We start from the raw sequence: 19,886 nt of genomic DNA on the forward strand, positions 1-19,886 counted from the left end.
TTCTGCCCTACCCCTCCGCCTCCGACAAGCACCGCAGCACTCGCGACGCAAGGCACAGAAGCACAGGCTGTCTTGGCCGCCGCCGCCGCCGTCTCGTCGCCGCTCGGAAACGCCGATGCCCATGAAGACAACAAGTACGACGAGGGGTCCGTCGGCCCCGAGATCTCCTGCCGCCACTCTTAGGAGGCGGTCTCCCGCGAGGTCCGCACGCAGGTCGACGCCATCCACCACTGCTTCTCGTGACGCCACGCCGACCGCGCCTCCAGCGTCCTCGCGGAGATCGCAAAAATGGTAATCCCCGAACCCCACACGGGCCATACTGATTCAAGTTCTTCCGCACCCGTTCAGGTGTCGTTTGTGTATTTGGTGGAACCTTGGACAATCCCAAGGTTCATTTTCAGTACAAAAGTAAAAGGGTATATTTTAGTACAAGGAAACTGAGTATTTTCACAAAGTATCAGTAGAAATTAAAGTATGACAAGATATTTTAGTACCTTCTGTGAAGAAATAGTACAAGTGAAATCAGCCAGGGAGTACTACCTGAACAATAAATCACAGCTTCACAAGTATGAAACCGAACCTTTAGTTGCACCAGGTGACTATCCTTGTCATCTCCAGATTGAAGCATCTGCTCTTAACCTCTTCTCCAAGCTTGCACTGAAGACTGTAGAAAATGCAGAACAATGTACATGTGAATTGGAATAGTGGAACTCAGATCAACATTCAGTGAACATATATTTTTTGAACTATTGTCAACTCTGTACATGGTCCAGATTAGCTCATAATGATACCTCTCCAATTCCTGCTTGCTTGCTACACCACCCTGAAATTCCAAACAAGATCATAGATTAGTTCAAATGATGATGCACACCTAGGGAATCAGGTGTCATCTTAGTATATTTGTATGCTTCTCTTCATAGCTTTCCTCGGCAATCTCATGTACTTCTCTCAAACATATGCGTCAGGCAACCCAGAGTTACATGTGATTGATTTAATTTTCCCTTTTATATGAAGATCATTACATATGTCAGCCAATGCAATCTGAACCGTGTGACGTTAGTACATTCAAGTTTCCGATATCTGCTTCTATTCTGAATCATATTCGAATAACACACCAGACTCCATGTAAAGCTTGTGAAATTTTTCCTCTGCTGCGCGCGTACCTACGATAATCATGTAAAAAGATACAACTTTATTTCTACTATATGTCCAAACAGAACCTACATCGACAATCCTTTCTCTGTAACTAAGAATACTATCTATTTTGACCTAGCCCAATTCATATCCTCTGCAAAATCTAATCCTTCATATATGAATATGACTGATTTAACTTTTATTCTTGTCTAAAGATCAATGCACGTATCAGCCTCTACAAGCTGAACCATGTCTTGGCAGTACATACAAGTCTCTCCGTCAATTTCTATACTGAACCCAGTTTGATTAACACACCAAACTACATCTAAAGCGTGTGAACATTTTCCTCTGTTGCGTGTGTACCTAGAGTAATCATGTAAATAAATAGAATGTTTCCCATACTCTATTTCCAAACAGAACACTATTATTCTGACCCAACCCATTCCAAGTCCTTTGCAAAATCTAACCAGGAAGATTTGAAGCAAGTTTGTATATTTTGTGCAATTCAGTAGTAGTAATGCATACATTCAGTTTTTATGTTGTGTGAGAAAAAAGAAAGAACAGAGAAACAGCCTGATAATGCATCCAAAGGAATAATTGTCAGTGTCCAAGCAGTAGTACTGAAGCACGATCCAAGAATCAGAAAGAACATTTCATAATGGAGTGGGCCAGTCACTGAGTTCTGCTTTTCAACTGCATCTGCTTCACCATGTGCTGAGGTTCTTGCAATGTCACCCTTGCCCAGGCCTGCTGCCGCTTACTACCTGATCCCAAATCTTCAAACCATAGTCACCAGAGAAGAATCTCACCCTGGGAACAAACACATCCCGCTGCAGGCGGACGATAGCTTTTACAGGAGATGTTGTGCTTCACCGGAGCAGGAGATATTGTCATCGTCGTCGATCCTCGTCTACCACGCCCTTGATGGACGCCCGCATCTGGCACTCTGGCTGCCCCTCGGTATCATACTATCAACCGCGCGGAAACCATCAGTAATAGGTGCCCGAGGCGACCATGCGGTAAGGCATGCCGGTGGCGACGGGCCGGCCTGGATCCGGAGTCATGGTGGCGGTGGCGATCGTCGAGATGGAGACCGCCAGGGACAATCGGGACGGGGCCGGCGACGTTGCTCGGGATGGGCACGTACGCGAGCCAGAGAGGTCGTGCGAGGGGTTTCTTCGCCGGAGGCGATCGATGGGAGGAGCGACCGGCGACCGGCAGGAACCCTAATCACCTTGCGGTTGCTGGTCTCGTCTCGCGTGCGCGTGTTGAAATTTGATCGCGTGTTTTTTCTTGCGGGGGCGGGAGGACAAAGACCGACAAAGGGATGGACTGGTTTTCAGTGGGAGGAGAAAATGATGATCTTTTTTAGGGGTTTTCTCCACCGGTTTTTACAGGGATAGAAAAAAATCGGTGGAAGGTGAGGAGGAGGAGATCGAGGGGAGTCAGTGCGTGAGCGAACGAACGAAACAAGGTACGGACTCCTCCATTAGGAGTAGAGAAACCCGTTTGGAGATCCAATTCCAGAGAAGGGTTCGGTAAACCATCACTAGTACTATCCCAGCCGCATACCCCTTCACTCGGTCGTACCCAAGGCACCCAGCCGCCTGGGGTCTCTCGTGCCTCCCGGCGGCATCACCGGTTTACCTCGTCTCCTATGGTCTTAGGGTTATGAAGGTGTGGTGGATCTCGGTCCTTGCCAGCGGAAGGGCTCCTTTTTAGTTTTTTTTTAAAAGTTTTGTTAGGGTTTGTATCCTGCTTAGAGAGGCGAGATGGAGGCGATTCTCTGAAGATGGAATAGAGTTCTCCCTGCCTAGCTCCTGCCCTGTGGTGTTTCTAGAGTCATCGAAGGGCGTGTCTAGGTTTTTCTCTAGCGGATCTCATGGAATTAGGTCGGCGTTTGTCTTCGGTGGATCCACGGGGATCCACTCTCCGTTCATCTTTGTTCGTGTGTCTACAAGTTGGACACTTCTGATATACACGTTCATCGGTGGCGGTTGCTATTCTGGTGCACTGGTCCTATGGGGCCTTAGCATGATGACCTCCCAACTGTCTACTACAACAAGGTTTGCCCGGCTCCGATGAGGGAGGGGCGATGACGGCGGCGCGCCTTCGGCTCACTCCAGTGCTTGTATTCGTCATTAGGTGGTCTATGGACCTCGATGTAGTTTTTTTATTTCTGATGTTCTTTGTACTACCTTAAAAATTGATGAATAGATCGATAGTTTTCCTAGCAAAGAAAAAAAATATCACTACTACTTCTACAAACCGCTGACTGGGAAGTTCATCACGTGTCAGTGGACATCGTAAATACCAATGTTTTTTGTGCGAGTATTACAAATGTTGCGAAAGTTTCCTACATTTTATCTCAAAAAGCAAAGATTGCAAAAATAGTGCAAAAATACAACACAATTGTTACATGTGTGGTTTTTCTGGTACATGGATTAGACAGTTGAAGATCATGATTTAGTTCAGGCTGGCCAGATGACAAGGAAGCATGAAATTTTGGAGGGTTTTTAGCGGGCTAATGCGTAGCGACACCCTTCAAAAAAGTAGTATGAGAAATAGGAGAAGATCTCTACTCCTAATGCAGCAGTTGGTAGTCTCTGCCGGTCAATTTTCGTCCCACCTGGCGGTCAATTTTCGTCCTCGATGGAACATACCGCTACCCACCGATTCCCCACTTCTTCGGCCCGGAACGACAGAAAAAACGGGATGGTAACACGCAAATCTATGAAAAACGTCCTGAAAAAACCGCCCTAAAAAAATCTACAACGGTTAACCTACGAAAATTAACCGTTCCGTCCAATCTGAGACCGTCTATCCGATTCGTCCCAGCTGAGACCCTCGCACCCGTCTCGTCGTCCCCTCGATTTGTCCCTATCCTTGCCACGTACCCTCTTCTCCCTTTACCGCCTCTCAACCCTACGCCGCCACCAACGCCGCTCAACCCTTCGCCGCCGCCATCGCCGCTCAACCCCTTTCCCGTTGCCACCGGACTGTAAGCCGTTTGTTACGCGTTGCGAGCAACCCCTTTACCGTAAGATACGCCGCTGATCATCAGGATCGGCGCTACCCTTCCAGGTTGGCTGCCGTCGACCAGGATCGACGTCACCCTTCCAGTCTGGCCGACGTCGACCGCTATCATCTAGGTATGCCTCTAATAACCCATACAAATGAGTGGTAACCGTTTCAAATCTTACAATTTTTTTGAATATTACGAGACCTAGGTACGGGGGATTGGAACCCGTTTTCAAATCTTATGGTCATTCGTCCTAATGTCACCCAGTTTGACTTCCACAGCTTCAGAATTCTTTGCCTATATCTACACATAACTGAATCGAAGTTTACATCTTCAGAATTCTTAGCCTATGATTGCACTTGCATGTTTTAAGATCCTCTAAAAAATAGCACTTGCCTTTTAAGTTTTGCAGGTGGTGAGTCGTCACGGTGGCTATAGTTCTCAGTTACGCAGCTCGCAACGGTTATCTGCACATAACTGATACCATGTTTACATACAAACAGCAGAAGCAAATTTGAGTACGCACAAAGTATGATCAACTATTCCGCAAACAACAGTTATTTCCAGATTATTGTTGAAACGATCAGAAAGTAATACCGTGATCTGTGTTTCTGTTTTTTGGATCATCTAAAAAATACGACTCACCTTTGCAGTTTTGCAGGTGGTGAGTCAGCTCGGTGGCAACAGTTTTCAGTTATGCATCTCAGAACTTCATCCCAATGCTCTATTTGCACATTACTGTCACCAAGATTACATTCAGACATCAGAACAATAATTATATTTCCAGGTACATACAAACACTCACTTTGCGAGTTTGCAGGTGGCGATTGACCACGGTGCCGGATTATCAGAAGAAGAGAAGCAGCAAGTGACAACAAATCCCAATTAAGAGGAAATTAGAATGTATGCCAATCACACCAGGAGCAAATATGTGTAATGCTGGAAACTGATTGCAGAAGCTAATAATCGCAACTTATAAGCCGAGTATATTCCATTTACACCAGGAGCAAAGTTGCTATTTGCATAATCTCTGGTAGCACAGTACGACGACCCAGATTTCAAACATCAGGAGCATGACTCACTATAAGGATGGAAACTGAGTGTCCCAACTAATTGCATCCCTTACGGTGGGAAACATATTATGACACATACTAGGATTCCAACTATAAGTAGCACAGTACGACAACCCAGTATTCCAACATCAGGATCATAACACACATTAATGCTGGCAAATGAGTGACACAACTAAGGAAGCAAACCATTGACAAGATAATTTTATAGTTTATGCCATATAGTCCCATGTTTAACTGAATTTTCAATTTTTTGTATCATGACATAAGTTACACTCGGTTAGGTGTTTTCAAGTGATGATTTACCTCTGTGCCTTGTCATCTGAAGCAGGAACTGATAACTCTTATTGATTTTGCAGCTCACAGCAACATCACCAGCAACAAGTGACAAAAACAAAAGGAAGTGAGCACACTTATTGAAATAGGCAAATGTTTTCCAATTTCTGATAAGTAAGTAGAAACTGACTCCAATGTGATGTATATTTAAATTCCAATGATATGTGTAATTCTTGAAACTGATTGCAGTAGCTAATAATCGCAACTTATAAGCCGAGTATATTCCATTTACACCAGCAACATATTTTCTATTTGCATAATCTCTGGTAGCACAGTACGATGACCCAGATTTCAAACATCAGGAGCATGACTCACTTTAAGGATGGAAACTGAGTGTCCCAACTAATTGCATCCTTTACGGTGGGAAACATATTATGAACACAAGTAGCACAGTACGACAACCCAGTATTCCAACATCAGGATCATAACACACATTAATGATGGCAAATGAGTGACACAACTAAGGAAGCAAACCATTGACAAGATAATTTTTGAGTTTGTGCCATATAGTCCCATGTTTAACTGAATTTTCATTTTTTTTATCATGACATAAGTGACACTCAGGTTAGGTGTTATCAAGTGATGATTTACCTCTGTGCCTTGTCATCAAAAGCAGCAACTGACAACTCTTCTTGATTTTGCAGCTCACAGCAACATCACCAGCAACAAGTGACAAAAACAAAAGTAAGTGAGCACACTTATTGAAATAGGCAAATGTTTTCCAATTTCTGATAAGTAAAAAGAAACTGACTCCATTGTGATGTATATTTAGATTTCAATGAACCGCATTTGAATAATAAGAATAATATAATTGTGTAAAACAAAAATTCTACCTATCTGAGATTGTGCCAATTCATCTGTACTCCTATATAGTATACGAATATCAAGGTACATGGACCGTTGGATCTTCGCAATCCAACGGCACACATTCAATTGCTTTAGATATAGGACTGCATGGCCACATATCAGCCGTAGGATAGGCTAATCTAACGGCCCATCATGCACGGATTCACGGTGGGTTGCCATCCTTGTGCTGCCAAACTGCCACCATCAGAATGCATGCAGGATGGTGATTCTTCTATAGACCACTCCCTAGAAAACTCTGGCAGGCTCTCACGATAAAGAAACACTGCGCTACAGGGGAGTACTACTTGGAAGCTACTACCATGCAAGTACTAATAGGCAACGTGGTGTGGGAGGAGAAAAGAACGCATGCAGCCTCGGAACGGTGCATTTATCATCAGATTAGAAATGACAACTAAAATAGTTTAATATGTGTTGTAACTAAATAGCTGATATTACTTTCTAAAATTCAGTTTGGTTCTCGGGCGCCAGTACTCTTGTGTCTCATTTTTTGGTTTGTTAAAATTTTCACACATGTAGTGATCTACTGATCTACATGTTTGCTGAACTGTTTTTTTATAGAATAATTATGAATAATGCGGCCTGGGCCAAAAATAAAGACTCTCATGTTTGTATGGATTGGAATAAGTTTTTTCGACCCCCTCCTGCTTGTCATTTTTGTACAACATGCAAATCTCAGTAATAATTTTTTGAAACATTTTTTATGCTAAAGAGCACTCATATTTGAAAAACTATTTTTGCTCACCAGGTGCCCGAGAACCAAAAGGCTGCTTTGCTACTTTCTCTTTTAAATTCATTTTACAAATATAACAAACAAGTTTTCCTTTATTTTCACCAATGCTTTTTTGCATAGACTTCTACTTATCAGACAGACCAATCATTGTATGCATGCACGTGTAACGACTTTATTTGAAAAAGAAGTTTAAAAATATCGACCATCTGATTATATGCTGAATAAATATACCTTCAATCTCTCCAATCACACAACATTTCACAATGATTCTTAGATCAACACGTGCATGGCACGTGCCATGTACTAGTATTTCACGTTAGTATAATGTCATTCAATGTTAGCGTGCTGCCCTTACAGAGGTGCGGATGGGTAATACAAAAAGCAAGCCAGTTGAACACATATCAGGAGTTGACGTTACTACCGGTATGATGCAATTCTATCAAAAAGTCAACATCATGTGTTCTATTATATTGACAAGCTATTTGCACAATGTTTTGCAGTCCTTTCGAGTGGGAGAAATGTTGAAAATAACAATGCAAACATCATTCCCGTAGCTGAAAATGTTGTTGGAAATTATGCTACGGTTCCACGTAAGATGATTGTCTCAATATTGTTCATCTTGTTGCCGCACACTTTGTCATATGTGTCATTGGCCTTTTAACAATCCTGGTTTCATCTCTATAGAACTCTTGGTCCCGGTTGTAGAGCATAATGAAGCTCCATTATCGGCCCCGAGTATACTAATAGGACAATCTTGCACAGATGAAAATGGTACTTACTTATCTGCAATAGTGATACCAAGAGTCATAGCTCCATATATTTTCTCCTAGATAACATTTTGTTTATTTTCCTACTTGTATCAACTCTACAGTTGGATCATTATCGCAACTGGTTGGGGATCAGCATGATGCTTCGTTGTTGTCTTTGAGTAATCTAATTCTCTATTATGGCTTTTCAGTTGCGACAACTTATATTCAAGTGTGTTCACCTTCTGATATATGTTACCCTGTTTTTTATTGCTAAGCTGTAGGCTGTGAACCTTCAAACGATGCATTAGATGGGGCGACAGTGCACAAACCACATGCACGCTTATCCACAATCGATAATGACGTGATCGATAGTGGCTCATCATTGAACTAATGTCATTATTGGCCTTTTAATAATCCCGGGTACAACTCTACAGAATTCCCAAACCCGGTTGTAGAGCATCATGAAGCTACATTATCGGCCCCAAGTATACTAACAACACAATCTTGCACAGATGGTAATGGTACTTACTCATCTGCAATTATGATGACAAGAATCATAGCTCCATGTATTTTCTCCTAAATAACATTGTGAATATTTTCCTACTTGTATCAACTCTACGGTTGGATCATTATCACAACTGGCTGGGGATCAGCATGATTCTTCGTTGTTTTCTTTGAGTAATCTAATTCTCTATTCTGGCATTTCAGTTGCACTGACTTATATTCAAGTAGGTTCACCTTCATTTACATGTTACCCTGGTTTTTTTTGCTAAGATGTAGGCTATGAACCTCCAAACGATGCATTACATGGGGCGACAGTGGTAAAAGGTATGCACATGCACGCTTCTCCACAATTGATACTGACATGATCGGTAGTGGCTCATCATTTAACATATGTGTTTTCTGCACTATCTGGTTAGTAGTTATTAATTTTGACATGATGCAAACTATGTCAATTGCATAGACTACGCTGAGACAACAAAGGAGCAGTTCAACGCACAAAGGCGTGGTGCTTATCGAAAAAGGACCAGGATACTGTGTTGTTGCGAGAGGTTCATCAGCCCTCCTAGACAAATTCTGGTGAGTTCTTTAACATGACTGTGCTGACTAAGATTTGCATTTGGTATGAATGTGATATAAGTGAGTTGTCAAACTAACCTTAATAGAAAAGTGGGCCTTATTTCATTCACTAACTACTATACAATCGATTCATTTTGTAGATCATAGGGAACTTAACAACGCGTGGAGGCAAGCATCTTATCGCATTAGCAAGACAGAAAATTTGAAAAAACAACAAAACGATGTGCACATCGTTCAACGACGTACCCTAGGTGATATCACGAACGCTCGTCAACCTACTACTGCGATAGCAGGTACATCAGCTACTCATGGTATATATAAGAGCAAGGTCATAGTACCGTTGATATATGAAGTCAGAATACTCACCACGCATGTTGAACTAGATGAGTTGATTGAGACCAAAGAGAATCTGCATAGAACGGAAGAAGATCGCAAAAGAGACCATAGAAACGCGCTGAGGAGAGCATCTTATCAGCGGAAAAAGGATCGGGATCTGCAAGAAGAGAATTTCCGGGCCCTTAATTTATCTGGTAGGATTTAAATCTTCTAACCAATATTAAGAGTACTAGTAGACTAAAGTTTTTACCAATAATTATGAGTATGTATTATTAACATCTTGCTACCAGACAACCCATATAGCTCCGACTATATAACATTGGTGAATAATGAAACAGTTTTCACTGCTACAACTACGGTCACATCTGGTCTGGTTTATGACAATACTTTTAAAGGTAAACAACTTGAGCATGATATGCCATCAAGCTAGGTCAGATTACGTTTTGCTCTTTACATTTATACTATGCCATGAATGACAGCAGACGATCACTTCAATGTTCTTGAAGAAATCAGTCAATTGATCGAGGAAGAGCGGAAGAGAGATCATAGAAATGCACTGAGAAGAGCTTCTTATCGGAGGAAAAAGGATCAGCTGGCAGCAAATGGAAATAAAAACCCGCTGTCTACATCAGGTAAGACAATGCCTTTAGTTTAACGTTGAAGTAATCATTTTTTTCCTCATGCCTGCATATTCTTTTAGAGAATACTAAGCACGCAACATACCGTGAAATGCTTGATCTTAATGCACATGATCTATATTTGAGTAGCAACAAAAAGTAGTAATATTCATTATCCGTTGTTGTCTTTTGATTAATCTAATACTCGATTCTGACATTTCAGTTGCACTAACTTATATTCAAGTGTGTTCACCTTCATTTACATGTTACCCTAGTTTTTTTTATTGCTAAGATGTAGGCAGTGAACCTCCAAATGATGCATTAGATGGGGCAACAGTGGTAAAAGGTATGCACATGCACGCTTTTCCACAATCGATACGGACGTGATCGGCAGTGGCTCATCATTTAACATATGTGTTTTGTGCACTATCTGGTTAGTATTTATTAATTTTGACATGGTGCAAACTACATCAATTGCATAGACTACGCTGAGACAACAAAGGAGCAGTTCAACACACAAAGGCGTGGTGCTTATCGGAAAAAAAGGACCAGGATACTGTGTTGTTGCAAGAGGTTCATCAGCCCTCCTTGACAAATTCTGGTTAGTTCTTTAACATGACTGTCTTGACTAAGATTTGCATTTGGTATGAATGTGATATAAGTGAGTTGTCAACCTAACCTCAATAGAAAAGTGGGCCTTATTTCATTCACTAACTACTATACAATCGATTCATCCTGTAGATCATAGGGAACTTAACAAATGCTTGATCTTAATGCACATGATCTATATTTGAGTAGCAACAAGAAGTAGTAATATTCATTATCCACTACATCAGACTGTTTTAATTACGTTTTCACAACATTTTTCATAAAGCCACCCCTGATGGCACAAGCTATACAGACGTTGCACACGTTGAAGCAGAATTACCCACTTCATCATTAGGAGCGTCTGATGTTCCCATGACAATGACCGAGCTATGAGGGAGCAGAGAAACTCACGTAGCCGAACATATTATTAGAAGAAAAAGGGTGAACTAACGGTTGATGACAGAGAAGGAATGAATGAAAAGATCCGAGCCAAGCGTGTGCAACGCCGCAAAAGCATGTCGGTTATTGAGAAGGGCCAGTCAAGTGCTCTAAGGAAGGCCAGTTATGCTAAAAGGAAAAACACCCCATGCAAAGAATCCCTTGCACTCCCTCGTCCAAACTCTACCTCTAAATGTCCCGCATCCAGCTGTCGTGCAATACCCCTCGGATGGGGCACCGAAGATGATTCATCAGATGGCGACAATCCACCGGTAGTGCCAAATTACGGTGCTAGCTCCAATGGTATGGAAAATGATTTTGGCTTGTTCTTATTCTAATTCTCCGCAACTTTGTTCTGGCATCATGTCGTCTCTTGACACATTCACGACATCTATAATGCAGATGACAACAATGTGTTCCGAGACCCCCTCATGGGCGATGAACCGATACCATCCGACTTGATGGATCAGGAGTAGTACATGTTTCGTGACCAAGGTATGGGATAGTTGGAACTTCAAAGTCGTTGAGCTTAAGTGCAATTATAGTTAATTGTGATTACTTTTTTGACAATCCTGCCTCAACAAATGCCTGTAGGATCCGGTAATGACACAATTGAGGATGTTGATGAAACGAGCATGTCGTCTGCTATACCTAGCGATGTTGACCCATTAGACTTTGTCTACACAAACATCCCAGACACCACTCACGTATTGAAACTGGACGCAAACTGCAAACACTGCAAAGCCAAAAAGTTTGTGTCTGAGACTGACGGGTTCTGCTGTCACAATGGACAGATCGAACTTAAACAACCTGAACCAGTCCCAGAGCTGATGAGACTATGGTCCAGCATGGATGCAGATTCTATACATTTTTGGGAGAACATACGATTCTTCAATGGGCATTTCGCCTTCACAACCCTTGGCGTCAGCCTCCATGAGAACTACACAAATATGAAGTCCGGGGTGTACACATTCCGGGCACACGGCACCATCTACCACAATGTGCACTCGTTCGGACCTAGCGCCCGTCCAGAACATCTGCATTTATACTTCTATGATGACGACCCAACCATTACTCATCGTAAGGCGGCCACCAAGCAGTTAGACCTGGATGTTGTGAGGAAGTTAGTAGACATACTGAAAGAAAACCCGTACTCACAGCAATTTAGGAGTTTGGGTGCACACAAGGACAACCTCGATGATTATAGGATAGACCTAAACACCGATAAGAGGCTTGACCAAAGAAGATATAATAGACCGTTGTCATCTGAGGTCGCTGCAATTTGGGTTGAGGGCAGCGACCTAGCAAAAAGGTTTGACCGGAGGATAACACTTTGTGGCAACAACGAAAGGCACAATATTCGTGTGACCTCCGGGGCATATGACCCGTTGTCTTATCCCCTTTTTTATCCAAGGGGCGAACTAGGTTGGCATCCGAAGCTACCTAAACATGGTGTTCCTTGGGAGGTTGTACTACATCCCCAACTGGGCCATGATGATGATGAGGATGCATGTATGTCGTAGGCAACAAGTATTGTTACAAATAATAATATTTAACTCGAAGGATTCCTCATTTCTATTGTACTTGATCACATGCAGAGGGGAATAGCAGGTTGTGCTCTCTGTAAGAGACTATTACTGTTACATGCTATAGACACGGCCTGCGATCTTCAATCCCATACTCTGTGGCGCACGCCTGCTGCAGCAATGGGCGGTAGACATGTATGTGAAGATTGAGAGTTGTCAGTTGAGGTGGTTCAGGAAGAACTAGACACAGATTCGGGCCGACTTGTATAAAGGAGTTGTTGATGTGATCACATCCGGTGAGACGCGAGCAAGTGCCGTTGGGACAAGGATAGTTCTCCCTGGAACATACCCAGGCGGTGATCGTGACATGAAGAAGAGGCATATGGATGCCATGGCAATTGTCCACACATACGGGAAGCCTGATGTCTTCTTGACCATGACTTGCAATCCAAAATGGGAAGAGATAACTAATGAGTTGCTGCCTGGTCAGACTGCGCAGGACCGACCTGATATTGTGGCTCGCGTGTTCTATGGCAAACTAGAGGCTATGAAGGACATGTTGTTCAAGAAGCAGATCCTGGGTGTTGTTGTCGCTTATGTATACGTAGTAGAGTTCCAAAAAAGGGGCCTTCCCCACGCACATTTTTTGTTGATAATGGAGTCAGCATATAAGCTTATCGTCCCAGAGCAGTATGACCGACTCATATCAGCAGAGCTCCCAGACAAGCATAAGTATCCCGAATTGTATGCAATGGTGGTAAAGCATATGATGCACGGACCATGCGGTTCTCTCAACCAAAGAATGTTTGCATGCAAGAAAACGGATGCAAGTGCAGATACCCGAGGTCGTTCAATGAAAACACAACACAGGGGAAGGACTCGTATCCAGTTTATCGACGTAGAGACGACGGTAGACGTGCTAAGGTCCGAGGGAAGATGTTGGACAACAGATGGGTTGTGCCTTATAACCCATACCTTCTGCGGATGTTCAATTGCCACATCAATGTTGAGGTCTGCTCTAGCATAAAGGCCGTCCAATATCTTTACAAGTACATCTACAAGGGCCATGATAAGGCTTCTTTCAGCATTGACCAGCCCGACGCCGATGGGAACATTGATGAGATCAAGAGACACGTTGACGCAAGATGGGTCACCCCTCCGGAGGCTATGTGGAGGATATTTGGCTTCCCACTTTGCGCCAATCACCCACCTGTCTTGCAGTTGCCTCTTCACCTCCCGAATATGCACAGGGTTGCATTCAATGCGCAGGCTGACTTGAATAACGTTGTGACCTTCAAAAAAGCTTCAAAATCCATGTTAACGGAGTATTTCAAGGCTAACCAGGAACACCCTTGGGCTAGACATATATTGTATAAGAATTTTCCAAGAAGCTTCACGTGGCAGCAACAAAAGAAGTCTTGGAAGCCTCGGGTCGAGAGTTTTCAAATAGGTCGCATCGTGTCTGCCAATCCAGCCGAGGGGGAGCGATACTACCTGCGTGTATTGCTGAACCATGTTACGGGCAAAACCTCATTCGACGACTTGCTCACCGTGGGCGGCGTGCTATGTGGGAGCTTTAGAGAGGCTGCTGAACGGTTGGGTCTCATCGAGGCAGAAAACACGCTTGACGACTGTCTTAATGAGGCTGAGCAGTGGGCGTTGCCATGTTCTCTTAGGAGACTCTTCGCAACCATCTTGGTGCATTGTGAGCCAGGCAACGTGCGCGGTTTGTGGGATAGGCACCTCGAGCCTATGTCAGATGACTATCATCGAACACGCACGTCGACCAAGGAGGTGGAGCAGTTGGTGTTGCTTGACATTAGGGCTATGTTGCAGTCCATGGGTAAAGGCGTTGTTGATTTCGCTCTTCCAATCATCGATGATGCGTTTGACCCAACCGATGGTGAGTGTAGAGAGGTTATAGAGGAATCAACCGTTGAGTTTGGCATGGATGACACTAAATTGGCATCTTCCCTGAACTTGGAGCAGAGGGCTGCATACAATGAGATACTGGTGGTTGTTGAACGCGGTGATGGGGGTGTATTATTTGTTGATGGCCCTGGAGGTATAGGGAAGACCTTCTTATACAGGGCGATGTTTGCCAAGGTGAGGAGCGAGGGCAAGATTGGTATCGCTACCGCGACGTCGGGCGTCGCCGCTTCTATAATGCCTGGCGGCAGGACAGCCCACTCGAGGTTCAAGATACCACTGAGTTGCGATGATGGTGCCTCATGCAGCTTCACCAAGCAAAGTGGGACTGCCAAGCTGCTTAGGATGGCCTGATTGATAATATGGGACGAGGCCAGCATGACGAAGCGACAAGCAGTTGAGGCATTGGACAATAGCATGCGTGACATATTGGGAATACGCGACCGACCCTTTGGAGGAAAGACTGTTGTTTTTGGCGGGGACTTTAGGCAGGTGCTTCCGGTTGTCAGAAGGGGGTCGCGGGGCCGGATTATTGATGCAACACTCCGAAGTTCTCATCTGTGGAATGGTATGCGGCAACTTCGGCTCGTTACCAACATGAGGGCTCATAATGACACTTGGTTTGCAGATTACTTGCTTAGGGTCAGCAATGGCACTGAGGATGTCGACGATCAAGGCAACATACTACTCCCTAAAGACATTTGTCTGCCTTCTACAGGCGAGGTTGATGACTTGGAGAAGCATATTGACCATGTGTTTCCGAGTCTAGATGACAACATGTCTGATTCGAATTACATGACATGTCGCGCAATCCTCTCCACCACAAACGACAATGTCGACAAGATAAACATCCGCATGATAGAGCGTTTCCAGGGAGATGAAGTAATATACCATAGCTTTGACAGTGCGGAGGATGACCCGTATGGCTACTACACTCAAGAGTTTCTTAATGGATTGACTCCCAATGGTCTTCCTCCGCATGCACTCAAACTAAAGCTAAACTGCCCTGTCATACTTCTAAGGAACATTGACCTAGTTAACGGACTGTGTAATGGCACTAGGCTTGTTGTTAGAGGATTTGAGAGGAACACCATTGATGCAGAAATCTGATTGGACAACACGCTGGCAGGAGGGTCTTCCTTCCTCAAATACCTCTTTGCCCATCTGAAAATGACATGTTTCCGTTCAAGTTTAAGAGGAAGCAATTTCCTATAAGATTTGGCTTTGCTATGACCATTAACAAGGCTCAAGGGCAGACAATCCCTATTGTTGGTGTCTACCTCCCCAATCGAGTGTTCTCTCATGGTCAACTCTATGTTGCATTGTCTCGAGCCACCGCGAAGAGAAACATAAAGATACTCATTCAGAAGGAGAAGCCGAAGGAGAAATCCAAGAAGCAAAAGGACAATTCAAAGAAGCGAAAAAGACCGACTGTGTCCTTACTGACCTCGATGAAGAACATCGTCTACAAGGAAGTCCTTACAGGCTGAAGTCCGGTCTTAAAACCCCGGCAGGTTTACTAATATAACTTACTCTTCAAATGGTCAAGTTATGTTGTAATTTGTTTTTTTAGTTATATCCTTTTATTTGGTATTTTGATAGATGGATCTATACTCCATTTAGTTGAATTACAAACTACATTTCAATATTCAGCAGTCATATTGTCAGAATCATTTTTGTTATATGTTTTCTATAATGTCACAACTGATAATGACATGGACCATGGAATGAAACTTTTGTATTACACAAGTGATAGTGTACTGATTTTGTGGTGATGCATAATACATGTGAGATGTGGCTGTCAAATAATCTCAACTGTGTCTGAAGATGAAATGCTGGATACTGACAATTGGTAATGACAACAATTCTGGACATCTGATGTGTTTGAGTATGATACTGATTCTTCTTGTTGCAACTCAGAAAAATACAAAAGATAAAAAATATCACCATTCATCTTCAGACTCTTATATAAGTGTAAGGCATTCCAGTGGAAAATACCATCGGGGTTGTACTGGCAAGAACGAATATTTTTGTTCGGTATTTTGATAGATGGAGCTATACTACATTTAGTTGAGCTACTAACTGCATTTCAATATTCAGCCGTCATATTGTTAGAATCATCTTTGTTATATGTTATCTACAAACGCACTAATTTATGTGTAATATGTGATTCAGATATAATGTCAGATCTTCTAATGACCTGGAACATGGATTCAAAATTTTGTGTAACGGCAAGTGATAATTTTCTGGTTTTTTACTGCTGCACATGTGAGATGTGCCTGTCAAAAAATCCTATCTGTATCTGAAGATGAATGGATGGATATTGAGAATGGGTAATTACAAAAAATCTAGACATCTGATGTCATGGAGTATGACACTGACTTTTCTTCTTTCAACACGGAAATATAGAGCAGATGTAACCAATTATTTTAGATGTAAAAATTATCACCATTCATCTCCGCACTCCCATGTAAGTGTAAGGTATTCTAGGGGGAAATACCATCGGGGTGGTACTGGCAAAAACGAATGAAAGACTTCAGCATAGTGGTGCTAGAGCTAGGAAATACAACTGTTCTCTTCAGTATCCCTTGTTTTCAGATAAAAAGAAAGTTTGGAAGTAGAGCTCTGCTGATAGAATTATTATAATTAATCAGAAACTGGTTCATTAATGACATTGAAGGTAGGCTATGAAATACTTTATTAGATCAATGAGATGTACTCAGCCATGAATACCAGCAATTTGCTGATGAAACTGGTAGAGATGATTTGCTATGTTATACTTACACCAAAGTATCCAGGCAATCAAGATATGTGCTTTGTTGTATCCGACTTTAATGGGCAATATGGGCATGAAGGAGTTGGCAACTTCTGTGGCACCGAACAGTCCGCCTACGATATCAACCACAATGTTTACCATATGCTCATGGACAAAAATCATATATCACCCATTGGGGATTGTATTTTGAAATAGTATCTTAAGTAGGCTGGTTCGGCTGTTGTGGAGGATATGTAGGTTGCACCAAGCCAAGACGTTTGGCTGTGCAGTTATGAAATGTATTTCTGTAGATCAATATCTAAAAAGAATCCAAAACCCCCTATATAATATCCGGAAACAGGTAGTATATTAAGGCAAGTTATCATGCCAATTACCAATTCCATGTCACCAAATCAGAACGTGTATCATCAGCCTTTAATGTGTTTCCTTTATATCACCAAATCGTTTGCTGACATGATAATTTGTAGTTGGAGTTTTTTTAATGGCATGTTCATTTTTTTATTCTAAACTACTAATAGGTTGATCACGCAGAATCATAAAGTTTGTTACAACAGATTATATGCCCTGATTGTGATCATTTCGGTTGATTCATAGACGGATTTTCTATTTAAGGTTTCCTTGTAAACATCTACAAATTGCATGACCCTTGCACCACCCAAACCAGAAAGCTCCACCCTAGACACTCCATTGACTAATACATGTCATCATCCAATAGTTCCGACGATAACCGTCAAGATCAGGATGAGACGAATCAGCTTCACCCTGATGATCTAGGTCAACTGGAGGATGTAGAAGCGCATCTAGATTGTGGTGTTGGCGAGGGATCCTCACGAAAGAGTAAGACCCTAAAGATGCATCATCATACTCTGCCTATTCAGTTCCCAACCACTCTTTCGACAAACCACTTTGACAACCTAATCCGCGTCGTGAGGTGCATCACATTCCTCGTGCACATGTCCCCTCAGGCTGGGATATCCAGCGTGACGTGGGTCAAATGCACAAAGGAAAGACGGTTGGGGTACCAGCAATTATGATATTCTGCAGGCACAACAGCATACTAGCATGTTGTTCAGAATTTGATTAACCAGATGAATCGGTTGACAGAGGTTGTGGTGAAGCATATCCAATCATGCGACAAGAAGCCACCACCACCATTTGAAGACCAACCTTGAGGAGGTCTACATTGTTATTTATATAGTTCTTACTATGTTAGTTATTACAGTGCTCCTTATGAGCATTTATCTATGTAATCGTTCGGACTCAATAAATGAAGTGTTATTAATTTGCTTGGTGTCTCTTACTTACGATTGATGACATGCAATTATAATTTATCTTTTATTTATCCCAGCAAACTATCTGACTCTATCTCTACTACCTAATAGAGGCATAAGCTTCCCTCTGCCATTTTATGTCCATTCCTTTTTGGGATGCTCTTGCTACCTCCAATGGTCACCTCGTTACCAGTGTGGTCTCCTTGGGTTCGTGGACCATTAATTCAGGTTTGTGCTTGCTGGCTTCTGTTGCTCCGTATGGGAGAGAGAGCGTGTGTGTTTGAGAAAGGCTCAACTTGAGAAAGGCTCAACTTGAGAAAGGCGCAAGGGCCAGAGCAGTTTACCCACTCGTGAGTTGTGCATGATTTCGTAAGATGAACCAGGCCTCAGGCGTTGAGAGAGAGAGGGATAGATATAGAGCAATTATTTTTTCATGAACGAGTGATGCCACTGATCTGTTGCTTCTCGTAATGCATAGTCAGAGAGGGACATGTGTTTAATACCGTTGCTTCTAATGCATACGCATAGATATACAAAAAAAAGTTGTGTTCTAGATATGTGAGCGTGTACGTGTACTACTACTATTATCTTTAGTTCCTGTATATAATTGTTTCTCATATGTACGTATGTGTTTTATACAGATTGTTTTGATGAAAAATAATAAACAATATTATCTTTGAAAACTGTATATTATAATTGTTTACGCAAGGGCAATAACCTATAACATAATTAAAATTATAATCCAGGTAACGAATAATAACAGATTATACAATCGTTGAAATAAATAATTTAATGTGGTAGGCAGAATGGTTAGGAAATATCCATGAAAATGAAAGTCAAAATTTCATAGGCAACTAATTGATATTATACGCGGATTTGATAATTCAGATACGTTTTCTTAGGCAAGTGATCACAGATCAAAAATTTCCTTTAATTAAATATGATATGTTTCCTTCGATTGATCATGGACCGATTCTGAGATGTCTGTTTCCTTTATTAATAAATAATAATTATTATGTTTCCTAATATTTAAGATGTGAATATAGATATGTCATCCACGGGCAGCTAGCCTGCCAAAAACATATTTTCAAATACATTGCATTTTCCCGCTGCCCAATATGCTTATATAAAAAGGCCCCGCTGCCCCCTATTTGACTCCAGGAAAAGCCAGAATATTTTCCTTCATGGCGGCCATGGTAATCTCGTACGGATCGATCAAGTCTAAGAGGGTGATGGCGTCGCCACCAGTTCCTGTCATCAGTCAACCGATAACCCCTCCGTTGAACAGGCAAGATATAAGTCTCTATTTGTACGTCTATTTGCCACCACTACATAATGTTTTGTCACTATGGTATTTATCTTAAAAGATGGATCACATGGCATACACTAGAACATAGTAATAGGCTTGGCGATTAAA

The 19,886-nt window shown here is 42.4% G+C and overlaps 2 protein-coding genes across 2 annotated transcripts in view; one reads left to right on the top strand and one right to left on the bottom strand.

Moving 5' to 3' along the window:
* The window catches only part of LOC123139598 (uncharacterized), a 27,947-nt gene extending 27,629 nt beyond the window's left edge, over positions 1-318 (bottom strand). The window contains exon 1 of the mRNA XM_044559357.1: positions 112-318. Within this exon, the coding sequence (XP_044415292.1) occupies positions 112-318 (207 nt within the window). The remainder of the gene's footprint in view (positions 1-111) is intronic.
* A 1,544-nt stretch (positions 319-1,862) lies between these two features.
* Positions 1,863-17,322, top strand: LOC123139599 (uncharacterized). The gene is made up of 8 exons (XM_044559358.1): positions 1,863-2,094; positions 9,129-9,281; positions 9,372-9,518; positions 9,615-9,719; positions 9,804-9,956; positions 10,240-10,287; positions 10,424-10,542; positions 16,598-17,322. The coding sequence occupies exons 1-7, from the start codon at positions 1,863-1,865 to the stop codon at positions 10,531-10,533; spliced, it is 948 nt and encodes a 315-aa protein (XP_044415293.1). The 3' UTR covers positions 10,534-10,542; positions 16,598-17,322.
* The last annotated feature ends 2,564 nt before the right edge of the window (positions 17,323-19,886 follow it).

The sequence above is a fragment of the Triticum aestivum genome, chromosome 6B, assembly GCF_018294505.1.
Source record: "Triticum aestivum cultivar Chinese Spring chromosome 6B, IWGSC CS RefSeq v2.1, whole genome shotgun sequence".
NCBI classification, from domain to species: Eukaryota; Viridiplantae; Streptophyta; class Magnoliopsida; order Poales; family Poaceae; genus Triticum; species Triticum aestivum.

Coding starts and splice junctions, on each gene's coding strand:
- LOC123139599 (XM_044559358.1), top strand. CDS start 1,863: ATGTCACCCTTGCCCAGGCCTGCTGCCGCTTACTACCTGATCCCAAAT. Junction 9,282..9,371: donor ACCTACTACTGCGATAGCAG/GTACATCAGCTA, acceptor ATGTTGAACTAG/ATGAGTTGATTGAGACCAAA. Junction 10,288..10,423: donor TGGGGCAACAGTGGTAAAAG/GTATGCACATGC, acceptor TCAATTGCATAG/ACTACGCTGAGACAACAAAG.